Here is a 17917-nt window from a genome sequence, read left to right as displayed (position 1 = left end):
GTTGACACTGTAACAACAAAAGCGATGAATGTACTATCTGGGGAAGGCTTCATATCTAGATAGATAGATAGACTTTCCCAGCTGCTTAATAAATGTGGCATCTCCACAACAAAAGCTCTACCTGGGCAAAACGTGTCCAGATTGTGCCCTACAAATGGGAAACAAATGCCCACCGAACTCACACATTCTCATGCCTAAAGGATCTCATTGATATGGGGGCGGTGGCCCGAGCAGTAATAAAGCCATTATCTGCTTTAGCTTGTTATTATCCTTCCTGTTAATTCTCTTCGGCTGTTGGGTTTGTGGAGCAATCCAGACTGAGTTCCCTTAATCTGCAGCATAACGCCATTCATGCTGAATCAGGCCCTGGCAGATTGTGCAGCTCGTGGGGTAATCCCTGACACGACAGGCCTCCTTCAAGAAGGACATCCCTGGGATTAAGATTTGCTGAGCAGCAGTATCCAAAGACTGACCTCCTTCTCCAAGTACCTCTCTGCTTGAGTTTTTCAGGTCAAAGCTAAAGCTACAACTTAATCGCAAGCATCTAAGGATACATTAATTTACACAAATAAATCAATAACTGCATTGGGATTCAGTTTGAAAGCAAGGAGACTGCTGTGAACTAGTCAGGAGTCCTCTCGTAACCTCTGTTTTCTGTTGAGCACTGGTTCTCCTTGAGCCCTCTTTGCATGCTAAAAAGAGCAGGGGGGAGAAACCAGGTATATGTGAGCAAATTCCACTTTCACTTCCTGCTCCTTCTTGTAGCGTATGAAAGGGGAACTTTTACATATTTTTCTATGGGGGGAAATACACAAGTTCCCATTGCACACATTGAAAGCAGCAATAAAGAGAGCTGTTGCCCATCCGCCTTTTCTTGCGTCTTGTAATGTGCCATAAAAGGATGGCCAGGTGTCCTCTTTTACCAGCGGACAGTCCTCTGTTTGAAGGGCGCTCCAGTCCAATGCCAGTTTGAAAAGGAAGAATCAGAAGGACCGTTGCCTATCAGTACCTAGCACCCGGACAGCAAACTGGGCAGGCAGGCACACAGGTTACCTGCCCACAGTTTTCCCCACTATAGTGAAATTTACTGTATTTCTATATTGAAATTATCATAATTCTTTCTAAATTTGCATCATTACATGTAAATTAAGACATGCAAATTTTATACAAACTTGTGCTCTCCTTTGTCCCCTCTTTTGGAGATCCACAAGTGGCCACCCTACTCCTAGATTGGTCACTGGGCAAAGATCCCCATTGCATTATCATTCCATTTGAAAAACCTTGGAGCCAGCATTTCCAAATCAGTGTGTGTGTGTTTTTTTAACAAAGAAATTCAGATTCCCTCATCAAGCAGTATCAGTTTCGTGACTGAAAATAATAAATCAGTGCCCCTGGTGGAAAGTAACCACGGCCACGTTTTGCCATCCATCTGAGCTCCCCCATCTTACCTGGGATGTGCTTTGCCCAGCCGATGATCACAACCAACTCTCGGTCTGCCAAGTCACAGAGTGTGGTCAGTGCTTTTATGTCACTCTCCGGCATGGTAGGATCAGGCATAGCATAAATCTTCTCTGGCTCCGCCACCAGCAAGTGGGAGACAATCTTAGTCACTGCAAATTCCAAAGCAGAACTTAGTACATACTTGTGATAAATCTCCGCAATTAAAAAAATCACTTGAAACTTTGGGCAGTATCCAACAATGTCATTCTGCAAATTATGTTGCGCTAGCGTAAGGGTCTCTAGTGCAACACTAATAGTGTTAGCTAGTGCAACAGGTTTTCTGGGAAATCCTCTTGCACACAGTGATGCTATTGGCATTGCACTAGAGGCAATGCTAGCAAAACATAATATGCATCATTGTATACTGCCTTTGGTTTCTGTAATAATACTTAGACTATTTTTGTATCTCTGCTTCCTTGGGTATCCTAGGAACAAAGGAAACTGCCTAACACAGGTCAAAATTATTTGTTCATCTAGCCCAGTATTATTTTGCCTGTCAGCAGCTCTCCAGCAGAGGTCTTTCCCATCACCTACTTGATCCTTTTAAAATGGAGACTCCAGGGATTGAACCTGCAACCTAATGCATGCAAAGCATGTGCTCTACCACTGTGCTATGATTTCTTCCTGATCCTATCATAGATATTTACATGTGTTCATTACTGATCTACCTCAGTAGCCTGTGCAAAGATGTAAATTTCCTATCTGGAAATGCTGCATATTGTAACTGATAATTGTTCTAACATGCATTCGGGGCCTAATTAGTATTGATAGGAAGCTTCACATCCGGACATTTTCTAGATGAAATAAATGGGGACTCTCGTGGTGTAGCAGAGTAGGGGCGGAGGAAAAAATGTCTTAAGCCAAGACCCAGGAGGAAGTGCAGATGGAACTATGATTCATTCCTCGTTTCTGCTTCAAAGATTCTTTGAACCATTTGTGTGAGCGATTGTAATGTGAAGTCTCCCTCAGTGCATTTGATCTCACCACTAGGCACACGTTGGGTAACTCAGCCTGTTTCTCTGCCTATCCACGTAGGAGATCGCTGACACTGCAGGGCTACCACAGACTGTGCAGTCCACATGGCTTGGCCTCTCTCCGAAAGAAGGTAACCCTGCTTGCAGAGGAGCTTTATCTTTGCCATGGCTTCTTTCCTGCACTCCAAACAATGGGAAGCATCCTATTTGGCACTAGTGCAGATGTCAATGACATTGCACTAGTGTAAGCAACCTCTAACGCCATGCCAGATGTTTTTGCCAGTATGGTGGGTTTCTCCAGAACACCCATGGCCCAGCAAATGCTATTGCCGTTGCGCTAGAGGTCACTTATGGTAGCGCAACAGAATTTACATTACTGGTAGTACCAAATAGGATACTGCACAATAATACCAAACCAAGAGCGCAAGAAGCTGCTGGGTCAACATGCTGGTATTAGATCCACAAGCAATGAAGCAAAGAGCGGCACCACATTTTTTAGGCATATACACCTTCAGACTACAATCCTGTACTCCAGGGGTGTGGAAACTCCGGCCTGCAGGCCACTGGACCAACTGGGGTCTGAGTCTGACCTTCTGGGATTCCCCAGATAGTCATGCTCCCTTCTCCAGGCTCCACCGTTCCCCCTGACCACCAAATATTCATTGGTTTCCTGTTTTTTCCCCATTCAAAAAAGGTTGGCATGCATCCCTTAAAGCTTGGTTACTGGCAGTAAGACCTTGAAGCTAAAAATATGCTGGTCCTTGTGTTGAAAGATGTTCCTGACTGTTAGAAAAGTACGACAATGGGACCAGTTGCCTAGGGAGGTTGTGGGCTCTCCCACACTAGAGGCCCTCAAGATGAATCTGGTCAGCCATCTGTCAGGTGTGCTTCAAGGTGGATTCCTGCATTGAGCAGGTGTTGGACTCGATGGCCTTACAGGCCCCTTCCAACTCTACTATTCTATGATTCTATTTAAATGTGAAGGGTCAAAGCAACAAGCCCATGTATCATGCAGACCAGCAAACCTGACTGGGTGGCTACAGTTCCCTGTTGAGTGTATGCTCAGACCCTGTTCAGATAACATGCTAAGCCACAGTGGTTAAGCATTTTGAGCTAAACATTATGGCTTAGCATGTCGTGTGAACCATTCCTAACCATGGTGGCTACATAACCATGGCTTAAACACGCTCACTAACCATTTGCTGCAAAAGGGTTAGCGGCCTAACCAGGGCTTAGCATGTTGTCTGAACAGGCCCTCAGTGTTAATGTGCAAAATGCCACAATAGTTGAATGCTGTGAGGGCTGGTGGCTCTGATTTCCTTGGGGCTGTGAATCTATTCTGGGTTTCAGTCAGAACCATCCAAACCTCAAAAGGAGCTATCCAAAGTGCTGAACCTATTTTGGGGATAGGATTCAGCAGAACTTTAGAGTTCTGGCTGGTTCTGACTGAAACCCAGAATGGATCCACAGCCCCACCAAAATTGGAGCCACCAGCCTGCAGTGGTTGAACGAGTTGCAGCATGTTACTAACCCCCAACATCTGAAATACCTTCTGAAGGCTATCATAAGGTGAGTGTGTGTGTGTGTGTGTGTGTGTGTGTGTGTGTGTGAGAGAGAGAGAGAGAGAGAGAGAGAGAGAGAGAGAGAGAGAGAGAGAGAGAGAGAGAGAAAGAGAGAGAGATCTAAAATGAACAGGACACTGAACAGCTAGTAGGGTTATGGAAAACTGGAGGGCTGGCTCTGCAAGACGCTAGACTGCCATCTCTGAGGTTGGAAGCCGATCTCTAGCAGATGGTGGAAGCTGGGAAAGGCCCGGTGCACTCTTGCAGAAAATTGTGATTGTGAGAGCAGAGAGTGGAAGGCTACAGTCTCAGATGACACCGCTAAGCCGTTCTTCTCGACACAATTAGGGGAGCTAAGAACTTGTTTCCTGTGAGGAAGACTCGGGGAGAGCAGCACCATCTATCCCACAGTGCTCTCTTGGGGAAAGGGAATGCCTGAGTTCATCCCACGTAGCAGAGGGCGACGCCGGGACCTACATGGCTTTTTGGCCGGAGGTGGGATTTGTAAGCTCAGGTAAGCGCTGCTCTCAGAGTCCAGCCTTCTTTTGTACTTTTGGCGGCCTCCACGAACCCGATCCAGACGCACTCCTGTAGAGAAAAGAGGAAGGAGATCCTAAGGAACTTGCACCAGGTCTGGAAGCAGGTGTAGCAACGCAAAACGTTTTCTGTGTTTTTTACCAAGACACTGATATTACACAGGAACAACATCCCCTGATAAGTATTCCTATTCCTGACAGTACAAATAAGTGAAAATATGTGCATTCTAAGATTATGTAGGCCACCTGGTGCCCTCCAGATGTTTTGGACTTCAACTCCCATCATCCCTTATAATTTGCTGATGGGGCTGATGGGAGTTGTAGTCAAAAACATCTGGAGGGCACTAGGTTGGGAAAGCTGGATGCAGATCTTTCTCAATCTTATGTAGGTATACATAAAGGCTGCAGTGCTTAGTCAATTAATTGATTAGAAAAAGCCACTCTGAGAATGTACTGGACAGCATATATTTTGCTAAAAATTATTAATTAGTTTAAATTCAAGAACGGTGAGTAGCAGGTAGTATTTAACTGTGCATTGTTTTTAACTGCATATTTATTGTTTTATACTGTATGTTTTTATCTGTATGCCGCTCTGAGATCTTAATGATATAGGGCGGGATATAAATGTTTAAAATAAATAAATAAATAGATAAATAAATATCAACTGAGCTACAGTTAGGTGGCCAAAGTAAACCAATTTGTATGGCTTCCTGTCCATCAACACCAAATATCTGCAACTTCTCCATCCCAATGAATTAGGAACCCATTTGCACCTGAAGCTGGCCATTCCATGTGAGAACATGTAGTACTTCCACAGCCACACTGGTAAAGGTCACAGGGTCTTGCAAACACCACCAACCCAGCCCATATCTACACTAAGGATGTATTTTTAAAAATGTTTCATTTGTTACCCGAATTAACCCAATTTGCACCTTTTGGACCTGAATGCAGACACCCAAAATGAGTTTGACAACATGCCCACATTTGAAAAAAGTGCATGAAAAACGCATTCTTTTTTTAAATTGTGCACAAACGTGCTTGAATGCATGGGAGAAGCATGTGCACATTTCAATGACAAGTGCATTTGGAGAAAAAAGATCCACACACATTTCTATTCAAAGAGAAAAATAATCACAATCCGATGATAAGGACACGAGTTGTTATGACCTTTGAGGTGGAACTCAGAGAGCCTTGACAAGCTTGAGTTTTCCTGATTTACATGTCCCTCATGTAGACCAATGTATGCGGAAGAAGGACTGCGCCTGCTGGCCATGTCCAGCAGCAGCCACACATTCAGCATGAAGTGTGAATAGGCTCTATGCACATTGTATGTCTCACTTGCGCAGTAATACCTAAACTGTGGTTGCTTGAGACATGCCTGGCCAGCAGCCATGGCCCTGCTTCACACCACATGTTCAGTGTGTGTGCTGTGGGAGAGGTGTCTGCACAGGACTATGGCCGAGTGTCATGAGCACTTGATCAACATGCCACACCCTTCCCAAGCCACACAGTGGTTAGCCAATCAAACTAGCCTAACCCCTGTCACACAGCCCAGGTGTAGCTACAGGGCATTTTGATGTCCAGTATCAGAGGCAGTAAGCCTATATACACCAGTTTCTGGGGAACATGGGTCCCTGGTCGACAGCTGGCCGGCCACTGTGTGAACAGAATGCTGGATGAGATGAACCCTTGGTCTGATCCAGCAGGTCTCTTCTTATGTTCTTGTGTAGGAAGAAGAAAAGGAAAGAACAGGGGAGGGAATCACACTGATTTTAAACCCAGGAGACTTGCGCATGTCTAAGGATATTGTCCTCAGTGCCTGGCTGGGAAGGGGGCTGCACAGGTTGCAGAGGTATTAAGCACCCTCAATCAGATTAGAGAGAAACAAAAGGACTTAAGTGCATTAAAAGAGATGAGAGAGGGGGGAAGAGGGGGAGATTTACGCTCCATCCCTCTTTCCTTTGCTGAGTGCATATGTCTGATCATCCAAGGACTTTAGCGCGTTAATTTCCAACAAGGCTCTGTTCTCCTCCTGTCCCTGCATCCTGTTTGACAGTCCTTGAGGCAAGCACTTTAAATAAGGTCACCATTGTTGTTTCATCCCAACATCGTCGTCATCACTGTCGGCATTAAAGAGACCGTGTGCAGACGAAGCCACGTGAGGAGCATCCCGTCCTGCGGTGCAGTCACTGTGCAGAGGAGTCTCTGGGCGTGACGGCGGCATAGAAACGATCCCCTATTTATATACTGAGCCAATTGTCTTAAGAGACACATCAAGGCAAGAGCCCTGCCCCAAGGACTTTACAATCTCACACAAATGGACAGAAATGCAACCCAGCAGCTGAGCAGTGACATTCAGGTGGCACATATATAGTTTCTTAAGATATTAGAATAGTGAAAAAGAGACCTATTTTGTTAAAGCATCTTGGAAAGCAAAGAGAGAAAAACATGTACGATTTTAGAAATGGCGCATACAACTTGTTTGGGGGATGAAGTTGTGCTGGATGGCCGGGGCAGGTGGCATGAGACCCACTGGCTCGACCATGGCATAAGAACCTAAGTAGAGCTGTGCTGGATCAGACCAAAGGCTTATCTCGACCAGCATTCTGTTCCAACAGCAGCCAACCACATGCCCATGAGAAGCCCATGAGCAGGAGAGGAGTGCAATAGCTCCTTCCCAGCAACATGAAGAAGGGCCCTTGCCCTGGCTAACATCATTGGCAATGGCGGCCTGCAAGCCAGGGGGCAGGAAAGCAAGGGCTGAGTGGAAAATGCTATTCTCAGGACAAATAAAATGGACATACTTTTCCACACAATGCATAGTTAAATTATGGAGTCCACTTCCACAAGATGTTGGGACAGTGACCAACCCAGATGGTTTTAAAAGGGGATTAGATGAATTCATGGAGGAGAAGGCGATCAATGGCTCCTAGTCATCTATTTCCTTCAGCATCAGAGGCAGTATGCCTGTGAATACCATATATTGTTTTAACTTGGTTTATGGTTTAATTTGTTTTTAGCTGTGTATATTTACTGTTTTTATACTGTATGCTTTTATCTGTATGCCGCCTTGAGATCTTATTGATATAGGGCGGGATATAAATATTTTAAATAAATAAATAAATAAATAAATAAATAGCTAGATAGATAAATACCAATTTCTGGGGAACGCAAACAGGAGGGTGCTACACACATCCTGCTTGTGGGCTTCCCGTAGGCAGCAGCGTGGCCTCTTTGGAGAATGCTGGACTGGATAGGTTACTGCTTTCAGTAGGAAACAGGGCAGGTTTTCCCCCCTCTACTTGAAGACATTGGCGAGTTTGCTGGGCAAGATACCTTGTTCCTGGCTTTCCCAGCCTTGCAAGTTGTACTTTGGGGGTGGGTTGCATGGGGTGAATCCCTACACTAAAGGCCAGATACAGGGGTAAGAGCAAGCACCTACCACTGCAGCTTTAACCTGACCATCTTCAACCACACTAAGGACTAGGCCATTTGCTACCACAAGACATAGTGATGGCCACCAGTTTGGATGGCTTTAAAAGGGGATTAGACACATTCCTGGAGGAGAAGGCGCTCGATGGCTACTAGTCCTAATGGCTATATCCTACCTCCAGTATCAGAGGCAGTATGCCTATGGGCAGCAACTGCTGGGGAACATGGGTAGGAAGGCACTATTGAACTCATGTCCTGCTTGTGGGTTTCCTGTGGACAGCTGATTGGCCACTGTGTGAACAAAATACTGGACTAGATGAACCCTTGGTCTGATCCAGCAGTGATCTTCTTAAGTACTTATGTTCACATTTTCTGCCTCTGGGCCTTCGGACCTCAGTCCGCCTGCACCAGAACTGGATCCCCAGCAGTAGCCTGACTTAGAGCTTGGCTGAGGCCTGACAGTACATTCATGGCCGATCATATACCACTTTGAGATCTGGAGTGACTCCCCAGAGCTATCCCCGTAAGATGAGGTAAGGTTGGATTTGGGGGATGATTTGTGGCTGGAAGACATTCTGGTTCACCTATCAAATCTGGACAAGAACTGCAGCAAAGGTTTGCACTTAAATGCTTTTGAGGAGTAAAGTGCTATTCAAGGGGTTCAAGAACTCGTCTTCCTCAATCTCTACCTTCTTGTCTTTCTTGTCTGTGCATTTATTTATCTAGTGCACTTATTCACAGGCCTGATTTGTTGCTGCATTTACTATTTTAGGGATTCTTTCCCTTGCTCACTATATGATCCCAGGCAATCAGACTGATTCCATGTAGTTGAGGGTATACCTGAATCTGCAAAAATGATTCTGCTGAAATGGCCTAACTTTTGCAAGCCCCAGTACCTGATCTGCATAACTGGAATAGAACAGAACTCCCTTGCTCAAAATTGCAAGGCAAATATGTTCAAACTGTGAAGAAATATTAGCCCTTACAAAATAGAGAAGGGTATGTGTATGTCTATATGCAGTAGATGAAGAAAGTCTCAAAATTTAAATCACAATGGGAAAGAGATATCTCAATTACTATCCTAGAACAGAAATGGAATATAATTTATCAGGTGTTGAGGATGGCATTGCTATGTTTATTTGTATAAATGTTTATTTGTTATTAATATATAAATTACTGTTTCAATGGTATTTGACACCTGCAGGATAATAATTTTGTTCAGAAACAAAACGTGAATGTTGGATTTGTTCAGCCACAAACACAGAACTATTTTATAAATGGCTGGACTGCCAGATAGACTGTAGACAGGTTATAAATATAATATCAGAAATTATAGGATACTAAGCCTTTCCCAACTTGGTAACCTCCAGATGTGTTGAACTACAATTCCCATCATCCTCAACCAGCATGGTCATTGGGGACCAAGCCCTTTGTTAATTTTTATTAAATTGGTTAGAGGAAAAAGAACCCCAATATCATGGGTTGTATCCAGGATCTGTCTTCTCCAAGAGGCAGGGACATTCCACAAAGGGAAGTTATTTAAACCCCTCCACCAGATTTTTGGGGATCCCCCTCTACCCACACCACAGCCCACCCCATTCATCAGAGGCTCCAGACACTCTATAGAGGGCTGGAGGGGCTGCTGTGGGAAAAAGAAGTAGGACAGTCCACTTCTACCAGTGTAAATCTGGATCCAACCCAATACAAGCAAAGATTATTTGGGCTCAAAACTGAAAAAATCCTCAAATACTTGGATTATTTATTTATTGCATCTATATCCCACCTTTTTTTCCCCTGAAGGAAACCAAGGTGGTGTATATAATCCTCCTCCTCCTTTCCATTTTATACTCACAACAACAACCCTGTAAGGTAGGTTGGGCTGAGAGCCTGTGGCTGGCCCAAAGTCAGTCCGAGTGGGGACTAGAACCCAGAACTACCAACTCCCAGTCCAACTGTCTAACCACTACACCACAGTTAGCGAAGTTGGACAAATTAACTGATACAATACATACATAGGAAAAAACTGATACAATACAATACAATACATACATTCTCAATAACCTACATGTTTTGTGGTTTATTGGGAATGTACTGTGGATGTATAAAGCTTGACAGGAACTATTTTTTGAAGGTTGTGTAATTTGAACAATTTGTAAATTTAAAAAGGTGGCGAGCGAAAGCAAATTGAAGTTGGCGTGAATTGTGTCCATAGAGAGGAAATAGTTGAAGGTGGGTTGACAGAAATAGAAATCAGTTGTGAAGCTTCAACAGAAAGAGGAAGGGAGGGAAAATGGATATGCAAAGCTTTACAAGATTCACTGAGGACGTCAATTGAAAATTACACTGCAGTAATTATTCTGCATTTCATGCTCGCTGCTTTGGTTCTGAAGTTTGACAGCAGTGTACGGCCAGCACTAAATGAAAAGGCCCTGTGGAAGACAGACAAAAACTGACTATGCACCCTTACAGAAATAACAGGGGAGGGATTCCCTTCTCCGTGCGATGCTTTCGCTTTCTGCTTTCTTTCGGCTTATTTTTCTACCTGGAAAAAGCAAGATGACGCACATCCCAACAATGGGAGGGAAAAGAGTTATGTCTGTCCCAGACCTGCCATTACCTCATACCTTGAAGGAGGCTGTCAATTTTCTAACCATCCTGTTGGTGCCACTCATGTACCAGAAGTCCTTCAAACAGATCTATGCCAGTACCAACTCTCTGCAGTACAAGAGCTTGTTCTGCTGATTGGTTTGAGCTTTCTGCATTTCTCCAATGTGGCCCTTCCAAGGGACATCTGTCCAACAAGTTTGAGATCAGATATCACCTCGCTGACTCAATAATATCAGGCTTTGCGTGGGTTTACCTCCCCTTAATGGAAGTCAAATAATTCCGCCATTTGTTTTTCCTCCCTTTCAGCCTTTCTAAATGCTGGACGCAGTCCCAGTCTGTCGGAAGTAAAAATAGCCGAGTGTGCAGAGGAGGTAGCACAAGCAATCAAGTTTCCTTTCCTTTTTTTTTCTTTCCTGGAGACTAAAAATACCTTTAAAAGCTCAATGAACCACAGCCCTCAACAGTGGGAAATACAGTCTAGGCCCAATATTAGCTGTCATACTGAATTTACAGGATGTGCATTCTTCTCGGCTGAGTCCCTATGGTAGGTCTCCTGATCTACAATTCTGCATATAGTCTCTGGGGCACTGTGTATGTGTATATTGTGTGCGTGTGTGTGTGTGTGTGCGTTGAAGAGTTTTTCTTTAAGGAGTCCCTACCATGCTTCCCCCCTACTCCAACCTGCTAGAGCAGCACTACTGTTTGCAACAGGGCCGGCCCTATCATTAGGAATAGTGAGACAGCCGCCACAGGCAGCAGATGCTAAGGAGGTGGCAACAAGATGTGGGAGGGCAGGTTTGCGTGTTTCACATGGCCTGCCTTAGGCCCCCTAAACTAGCCTGCTGCCTTCAGGTGCAATGGAGAGCACTGTCCCCTCACCAATTTTAAAGTTAAATACAATTGCCAGTCTGGTTGGCTTCTGTATGTGGAGTGGCAGGGTTGCACCATCCTGTCCTTTGCCTCAGGCAGCAAAATGTCTTGGGCTGACCCCAGTATCCTGCATCACCCATTTTCATCCTTGTGATTAAAAATACAAGGGCTTGCAGGCCTGAAGCTGAATCCTGCTGCTTAGTAATTTGCTGCCCATAGCCTGCTGATTGATTCTATCTAGGGATGGTGCAGGTGTCTATTTGGAGCTCGAGGCCCAGTGAAAAAATGCCAGCTCAGCCCCCTGGATACCAGTCTGCAGATCCCCAGGCTTGCCTGATTTGTTGCATGACATGTCAGGTGAGCTTGTGGTTTTCCACTGCCCGGCAGCCCCTTGCGGTCTCCTAGAGCCTGAGGGGTTGACAGTTCACAAGAACAAGCCACCATTTGCACAAAAGCACAGCTTGGCAAGGGGTTGGGCTGCGCGCACCACTCATCAGGCACTCGCAGTTTGCCAGGCAGCTCGCAGGGTGCAGCTCGCAGGGTGAGGCAACAGGTAGGGATCCAGCATGGGAGTGGGCAAAGGTGAGTTTGCCCATCCCTATCTCACGTCAGGGCCAACCCTGCTACACCCACAATATCCGGACTACTCCAACTATTAGTATGCACATTACAATGCAGAGCTAGGGTGACCATATGAAAAGGAGGACAGGGATCCTGTATTGCATAGAAAAGGGAATTTCAGCAGGTGTCTTCAGAGATAGGGTGACCATATGGAAAGCAGGTCAGGGCTCCTGTATCTTTAACAGTGGTTTAGAAAAGGGAATTTCAGCAGGGGTCATTTGTATGCATGCAGCACCTGGTAAAATTCCCTCTTCATCACAGCAGTTAAAGCTACAGGAGCCCTGCCCTCTTTTGTATCTGGCCAAGGCAGAGCTCCTGCAGCTTAACTGTTGTGATGAAGAGGGAATTTCACCAGGGGCTGCATGCATACAAAGGACACCTGCTGAAATTCCCTTTTCTATATAAGTGTTAAAGATACAGGAGCCCTGACCTCGTTTTCATATGGTCACCCTATTCAGAGCACAATGAAAACATTATTCAGGAACAGGATTTAGTTTCCATCATAATAGCATAAAGGGGAAATGTGCATATGGGATATCAATTAGGTCCAAAAAATCATATACAAAAACACCTATGGTCTGGAAATGCCCTAAAAAGAGATTGTCATAGTGCGGAGGATACAATACAGCAAATCCTACATAAAGCCCCTGAGATGTTGGCAATGGGGTCATATTGAGCTAAATATTTGCACTTAAAATGTATTAGTCTATCACAGCATACCCACAGTTTGTTTTTAAAACACAGGTGCATTTTAGTGAGAGCATTTTCCTCCATTTGCTTTGTTCATTTGAAATGTGTTGAAAAGTGGTATTTCTGGCCTGGGCTAGAAGTAGAATACTCTATAAATACAAAGCCATTAAAACCCCATGCAGCAGCAGCAGCAACCTGATCAGGGCTGCCTTTTAATTTCCTGACATGAGCCGGCCACTAACCCAATTACCCAGAATCCCCGGAGGAGTCCTCATCCTTCCCAGGAAGCACAAAGAGAAAGCGCAAGCATATTGCATGGATGTCAGCAGAGCTTTCACTGAAATCAAATATCTTTCAGAAAACACATGGAATGGATGCTGGGCGTGGGGGGAAGGAGGCCAGCCCAGGAGCAACGTCTGAGAGGTGGGGACTGGCGGGGGGCAGGGGGAGTTCTACAATGGCTGTGCTCCTTTGAAAGATACATAAAAAGAAAAAATAAGAAGGGTGGTTTTAACTATTCAAATGAATTCTTTACTAGTTTAAGCTGTTTCTTTAGATGATCATGGTGGCTTTAATAGAACTGAGTTTAGATTACTAGTGTTGACAATCTCCTGTTTAAATCAGTCGCAGTGTATGAGAAAGGGATGACACCCTTTTTTAAAACAGTGCTGGTCCTCTCTCTGCCATTAACTACACGGCATGAAGCTTTTCCCAGCCATCGTGGGAAAGCATCGCCCATTGAAATCCATCCTTTTATGCAGATGTTAAAGATGGAGAAGCCCTGCCAGGGAGAAAAAATGGTGGCAACACTAATGTGAACATTTTCTTCTCACTGCAGAGGACAAGTGTTGTGCAGTGTTAAAAAGAGGATGAATCTTCTCTATAGGGTGACCATACGGAAAGGAAGACAGGGCTCCTGTGTCTTTAACAGTGGTATAGAAAAAGGAATTTCAGAAGGTGTCATTTGTATGCATGCAGCACCTGGTGAAATTCCCTCTCCATCACAACAGTTAAGCTGCAGGAGCTCTGCCTTGGCCAGATACAAAAGAGGGCAGGGCTCCTGTAGCTTTAACTGCTGTGATGAAGAGGGAATTTTACCAGGTGCTGCATGCATACAAACGACCCCTGCTGAAATTCCCTTTTCTAAACCACTGTTAAAGATACAGGAGCCCTGACCTGCTTTCCATAGGGTCACCCTATATCTGAAGACACTTGCTTTTATAAAAGGGTGACTCTAAAAACTCAAAGGTGGATGTTATCATTGCTGTAGATATGGTTATGATACAGAGCTAATACAAGCCCTAGTCAGACATTCTCATTCTGAGTATACTAAACATGTCTTTGCGCGTTTCCATCGCCCTGTGCTCAGGAAAGGTGACAATCTGAAGAGGAGAGCCTCCTGTATCCGTAGAAGGATCTCCCCACAATTGTAATGCTGGAAAATCATGAGTACGGGGCAACAAACTCGATGATGGAAAGAGATGGGTCTAGCATGCTCCCTCTCCTCGCATGTCTATTATCCCCAGATGGAGAATGCCCAAACAGGGTACAGGCCCCAGCTGATGTGCTGCAAAATTTTGTCTCTTGCAACCCTAATGGTAATCCCCTAGAAGGCTATTTTGTAGGTTTTATCCTAAATCCAGACACCCATCACCGCTACTTAGTGGAAATGCTCTAAGACTGGGATTAGAAGCCTCTCAAAAAAGCACTTCCCTTACATTCTACATACAAATAGAACTATTCTAAAATTGTTTAAATTGTGCAAAAACTTATTTAAGTGGAACTATTTTCACTAGTTAAAGCTCAAGTTTAGCTCACGTTTTGTGTCCTGTCAGCAGGGGCATCTCAAAGAACAAGTAAGTGGCTGCAGAAACTGAGCCTGGTCAATGTCAGGGCTGTGCACAGTCCCCCACCCCAGATTTGCCTCAGAGGCCGATTCGGAGCTTCCAAATTGGCCCTGATTTGAATTGGGGCACCTCGGAGCCATCCCGGCTCACTTCAGATTCAGTTCCTGAATCTGAAGTGGGGGTGGCTGCTGCAGTTTCCCAGGCACCCGTGGGGCTGACCAGGTCTACAGCTGGTTGGCCACTGTGTGAATAGAGTGCTGGACTAGATGGACCCTCGGTCTGATAGAGCATGGCTCTTCTTATGTTCTCCCGCTCACCTCCTCCCTTCAGGGCAAGGCTGCTGCAGCTTAGTGGTAGAGTTTTGCAAGCAGAACATCCCAGGTTCAATCCACAGTATTGCCAAGTATTGCTGGGAAAGACCCCTCTCTGAAACCTTGGAGAGCCACGGCCAGTCAGTGTAAACAATATTGACCTAGATAGACCATTCGTCTGACTCAGTATGATTTAGTCTTGACAGTTTCATATATGTTCATCCTACCATGCAAGTTCAAACTGCATGGAGACACTTAGGCCACAGCTAGACCTAAGGTTTATCCCTGGATCTTCCAGGGGTCAAACCTGTTCACTTAGGTGACACACAGGGGATCCAATGTTCAGGCAGGGGCGAACCCTGGATGATCCCAGGATAAACCTTAGGTCTAGCTGTGGCCTGAGATGATCCCAGGAGGGTTGAGAACCTGGAGCCGTATACAGTCTATAGCGGAGGTGCAGAACTTTAATTTGGCCCTTGGGCTGAAAGAGGTCCGCCCGCCCCCGGTCTAGAGTCTCTGGCCAGATCTACACCAAACACTATATAGCACTATGAAAGCAGTATGAAAGCAGTATATAAAAGGCAGGAGCCACACTACTGCTTTTTAGCAGTACTGAAGTGCACTGACAACTGTTGGGGGCCATCGACACAGACCATGTGCCACTTTCATGCTGCTTTCATAGTGCTATATCCTGCTTGGTGTAGATTTGGCTGCTGTCTCTAGCCAAACCGGAGCAAATGGCCAGGTTACTTAAGAACTCCCTGATCCACTCTGCTCATAAGGCTTAGCCAAAAGAGGGGGTGGGAGAGAGACACTGCTTGGGAAATTCTTTTTGTCATGAATTTGGCCTGTCTGGCAGAGAACTTCCGCCTTTGCAGCTTGTGCTTCTTTTCAGTAAGTTTCCCAGAGGTCCTTGCAAAACAGGCTCCCTTCCAGCCCTTCTCAAAGAAAGGCTTTCCCTGGGGAGAAGTTGACAACAGGACTGCTCTACTGCACTGCACATGTTAAACATAAACTGCCTGTGCTGAGCATTATATACCGCTCCTCGGCCTGTGCCTGCTAACTGCTCAGACTATCTGAGCTGCTGTAAAAGGCTGTAGAGCAACGCTCTCTCTCTCTCTCTCTCATTGCTTAATGTAGAGAAAATGGACAAAATGGCATTTTTCTGCACCACTGCTCCGTAAGGTCATAATCACAAGAGAATGACCTCAGCACATGGTCACAAATATGCAGGCAGGGCTGAAAAAGCCTTATTCAAAGAACATATATCTGAAATGTGATCTCACTTATTGCAGTTCTGAGTTAATCTTTCTTCTGAATTTTTCCAACAGGAAAAAAAAATACTGGTAAAGTTTGAAGATGGGACCAACTCTATTGTCTTCCAACATGCAACAAATTCCAACTTTCAACACTCTTGAAGGTCAAGTCCTCCTGAATAAGCAATCAAATTGTTCTTCCTGGGCAAATTTAGTATTTTAGAATTCTGAGAACAGAATTGTATGTTTATACGTTCAGCAAAATCACACAATAGGATATTTCCATGACTGTACCACTTCGGACTGTTCCTGCATTTAATGCTTTCCTAGCAGAAAACCACTACTCTGTGTATAAAAACAACAACAATCCAGCATATTAAAGAAAAAAGTTCTAGTTTAGGCCTCTCCCTGATGCACTAGCTTTCTATATGCTTGGAGGCTGTTTTATCCCCCTCTTCTTTTTAACATGGGGACATTCAAAAATAAACTCTCCCACTTTTATTTTTTATAGGCTTTTATTTTTATAGGCTTGGACAGTTCCTATACAACAGCATCTGTAAGACTTCCTGACCAAGTGTTTAAAAACAAACAAAAATGCCAATACCCATTCTTTTCTGGACAAAGACAGCCTTTACTCATAAAGAGATGAACCTGGGTGCCATGTCTTCTCCTCCGCAAAACCATCCCTAAGTAGTAAAGATGACACCCAATACAGAACGGGTATGGTGCAACTTAAGATTCCCAGTGCAAACAGAAGCCTCGGCTCCGTATGCAAGTTGAGCCTGCCAGATCTAAATCCACTCATTCCTAGGCTGCTCTCCTGGGACAGTCAACTAGGATGCCAAATGGATTTAGCAGGCAAATTCTTGTTGGGGGTGTTGGGGGTGGGAAGGATGATTAACTGCTAGTAAGAAAGCCAGCCTGCGGAATACATGTGCTCTTGTTTTATATATCAGGTTTTACATGGGTAGTTTTCCAACCTGTGTTTCATCCACATGTTGTAGTCATCTCAGTGAATTTCCACTCTGCAGTGTCACGATGAGAGAAACTGAGATGGCCCAGTGCACATGCATTCCCCTAGTTGCACTGCATTGATTAGGGCTCTCTTAAGCAAAGTGGCCAGGATATCTGAGAAACCTATTGATTGCTCACTCTGCTCCCTTCCTGCCTCTGTTTCTCATTCACTTTCTGCATTGCCATAACAAACCCCCGCCCTGTGCTGTGTACATCACAGGGATAGTCTTTCACAGTCTCAAAGTATCCCTTTGGAGCCTTTTCTCCCCTTCACCGGAGGCAACAGCTCCAAATGTTCCTATTTACCAAGGACAGTCCTTATATTCTAGTTCCCTTGTAAATTTTGCCTTTGGGGTATGCCAGAAATGGTTCTGGTTTTGTGTTTGTAGAGTGAGCTCTGGCACACTAAAAGGGGTGTTAGCAGAGGGTGGCCCAGCAGGATCTGTGCCACCAAAACTTTTGGACCCAGGAGGGAAGCCAAGCACAAGTGCCACTGATCAGCTGTGTTGCTGTTTGTGGGGGAGGCACGTCTTCCTCCTTTTCTTAAAAAGAAAAATGCAATTCAGCAAAGACAAGCCAATAGTTGCTGCTGCTGCTGCTAGCTCACTGCTGCGTCACTAGTCTCAACTGAAGCCTCAAATATCCCTGAGAAGAAAGCAAAGCCATTTGTGTTTCCTTCCCAAGAGACATATAGAAG

The 17917-nt window shown here is 45.0% G+C and overlaps 1 protein-coding gene across 3 annotated transcripts in view; it reads right to left on the bottom strand.

The window, feature by feature from the left end:
* ESRRB (estrogen related receptor beta) overlaps positions 1 to 17917 on the bottom strand; it is a 198666-nt gene that overhangs the window by 13899 nt on the left and 166850 nt on the right. For all 3 annotated transcript variants that reach the window (XM_063117910.1, XM_063117909.1, XM_063117908.1), the window contains 2 exons: positions 4514 to 4624; positions 1449 to 1610 (listed from right to left, as the gene is read on the bottom strand). In XM_063117910.1, the coding sequence (XP_062973980.1) occupies positions 1449 to 1610; positions 4514 to 4624 (273 nt within the window). The remainder of the gene's footprint in view (positions 1 to 1448; positions 1611 to 4513; positions 4625 to 17917) is intronic.

This window comes from Elgaria multicarinata, chromosome 2 (genome assembly GCF_023053635.1).
Source record: "Elgaria multicarinata webbii isolate HBS135686 ecotype San Diego chromosome 2, rElgMul1.1.pri, whole genome shotgun sequence".
Classification (NCBI taxonomy): Eukaryota; Metazoa; Chordata; class Lepidosauria; order Squamata; family Anguidae; genus Elgaria; species Elgaria multicarinata.
The sequence above is the reverse complement of the archived record's forward strand: the minus strand, read 5'-3'. Positions and strand labels throughout refer to the sequence as shown.